The sequence below is a fragment of the Macrobrachium nipponense genome, chromosome 21 (assembly GCF_015104395.2).
Source record: "Macrobrachium nipponense isolate FS-2020 chromosome 21, ASM1510439v2, whole genome shotgun sequence".
NCBI classification, from domain to species: domain Eukaryota; kingdom Metazoa; phylum Arthropoda; class Malacostraca; order Decapoda; family Palaemonidae; genus Macrobrachium; species Macrobrachium nipponense.
In genome coordinates, this window is record NC_087212.1 from 32,685,097 (window position 1) to 32,687,596 (window position 2,500).

The window sequence follows — 2,500 nt, forward strand, 5'->3', positions numbered from 1 at the left end:
AGTTGCACTGATGTCACGAACCCCTTGCGGGCGAGTCAAGTTGAACACTGTATTTTTCGAAATCACCTTTTTAAGCCGACTGAGACTTAATACATTCATAAGATCCCCCAGGTGTAATGCATAAAATGATCCGATTGTAATGCATTACACAGGCAAGCCTCACATAAAACCCCTAACAAAAATTGACTGAGCCGTCGGTCTGTGATGCCATCAGTGACGTAGCAAAGCCTTTTCAAGGCTCACGAGCATATTGCTCCGTGCTTTTATGATCCCCTGCTGGAAGGATCTTTTGTCGCTTACAAAGCATTAAAAGAGCTCTTTGCAAGAAAGGAGTTCTTTGTGTTGCTAACGTAAGTGGCGGAAATGTGACAGCTAACGTCAAGAGACGAAGTCATTTTGGAATTACGATAGAAAAGCAAATTGAAAGGAAAAATATTTGAGGCACTTACAAATAGTTTCGACAGTTATTGTAATAATTTAATATATTGCCTTTATTTCTTCAGGATGCAACGTTGGTCCTTATACGAGAGCGAAAAGACTGGGGAAGACGAACGCAAACATCAGAGACTGACCGTGAGTATTATGAGAAAGGTTTCGTTCAAGCTTGTCGCCTTTTTTTATTCACATTTTTGGGGATTAGTTATTGGTGTCAGCAGTAGTCAACGAATTCCATATGGCAGAGAAAAAGTTGTTGTCTGAGTGGTAGAATTTCGTCGGCTGATGTGAACAAGATAACTTTTATTTATTTGTTTATTCATTTATATGTCAGGGTATGGTGACCTGCTAAATTTGAACTATAAATGGCCTGTCTCCCATATTTTTTGTATAAAATATAAGAATATATTTTGAATTTTATCTGTAAGCGTCAAGAATAATATCGTAAACTTCCCGTGAATGTTTCTTTAAACGAGGAATGCGAGAAACTCGCCCTGATTAGAGAAACCAGTTTGAAGATATCTCGAGATTACCAGGCAAACAGCACTTAAACCTATCAAGATTGTGTTAGATTGCAATAATGTTCCTTCATGGGACCGATGAACGTGCTAGGAAACGCTTTGGAGTGTTTTTGATAAAGATTTACTTCATTTACTTATATTTTTGTTGTTGCATGAATATTTTTTTTTGTCAAACTATCAAGATTGTGTTAGATTGCAATAATGTTACATCATGAGACCGATGAACGTGCTAGGAAACGTTTTGCAGTGTTGTTGATGAATATTTACTTCATTTACTTAAATTTTGTTGTTGCATGAATATTTTTGTTTTCGAAGATATCCTTTAGATAATGAGAATTATAATAATGATATCCTGGCAAAAAAGGCTTTCTATCAAACTTGATTCGTTGAATGCTTTCGCTGCTTCAGTGACGTTAATCTTCATTATTTTTTTTTCTCTGTTTTTCTATGTAATTATCCTAAAGATGCCCATGTTAGTTCGGATAGTAGGATAAATGTTACCAGTATTATACTTTTTTTTTTTCACCAGTCCATCCACCTGTGGTGTTTGCGCATGGTAACACTGCGTCCCGGTCTTTAAATAATATCTTATTTCGAATATTAACGGTGTAATTCGCATACAGTAAATTATTAAAACACTTTTCAGTTGCAAATGTACACCAAGATATCCTTTTATTTACCTAAAAGTTACACATATCGTAACTATTTAAAGTCCGGGAGGCAGTGTTACCATGCGCAAACACCACAGGCGGATGGACAGATGGAAAAAAAATAGAGTATAGGTCCGTTTGAAAAAAGAAAAAAGTGCCTTTAGATAAAAGGAAAAAATATCTAAATAATAATAATAATAATAATAATAATATAATAATAATAATAATAATAATAATAATAATAATAATAATAATAATAATAGAAAATGCCAAACTGGAAAGCCCCAGGTCCCGATGAAGTCCATGGATACTGGCTCAAAAACTTCAAGGCCCTACACCCACGAATAGCAGAACAACTCCAGCATTGTGTCTCAAATCCCCATGCACCCAAATGGATGACCACAGGAAGAACATCCTTAGTACAAAAAGACAAGAGTAAGGGAAATATAGCCAGTAACTACAGGCCTATCACCTGCCTACCAATAATGTGGAAGTTACTAACAGGTATCATCAGTGAAAGGCTATACAACTACCTAGAGGAGACAAACACCATACCCCACCAACAGAAAGGCTGCAGAAGGAAGTGTAAGGGCACAAAAGACCAGCTCCTGATAGACAAAACCAACCTAAGCATGGCATGGATAGACTATAAGAAAGCCTTCGACATGATACCACACACATGGCTAATAGAATGCCTGAAAATATATGGGGCAGAGGAAAACACCATCAGCTTCCTCAAAAATACAATGCACAGCTGGAATACAATACTTACAAGCTCTGGAATAAGACTAGCAGAGGTTAATATCAGGAGAGGGATCTTCCAGGGCGACTCACTGTCCCCACTACTCTTCGTAGTAGCCATGATTCACATGACAAAAGTACTACAGAAGATGG

The 2,500-nt window shown here is 36.9% G+C and overlaps 1 protein-coding gene across 1 annotated transcript in view; it reads left to right on the forward strand.

Annotated features, from left to right (window-relative positions):
- Positions 1-2,500, forward strand: part of LOC135197578 (uncharacterized) — a 719,352-nt gene that overhangs the window by 186,700 nt on the left and 530,152 nt on the right. Inside the window, exon 2 of the mRNA XM_064224624.1 lies at positions 504-573. Within this exon, the coding sequence (XP_064080694.1) occupies positions 504-573 (70 nt within the window). The remainder of the gene's footprint in view (positions 1-503; positions 574-2,500) is intronic.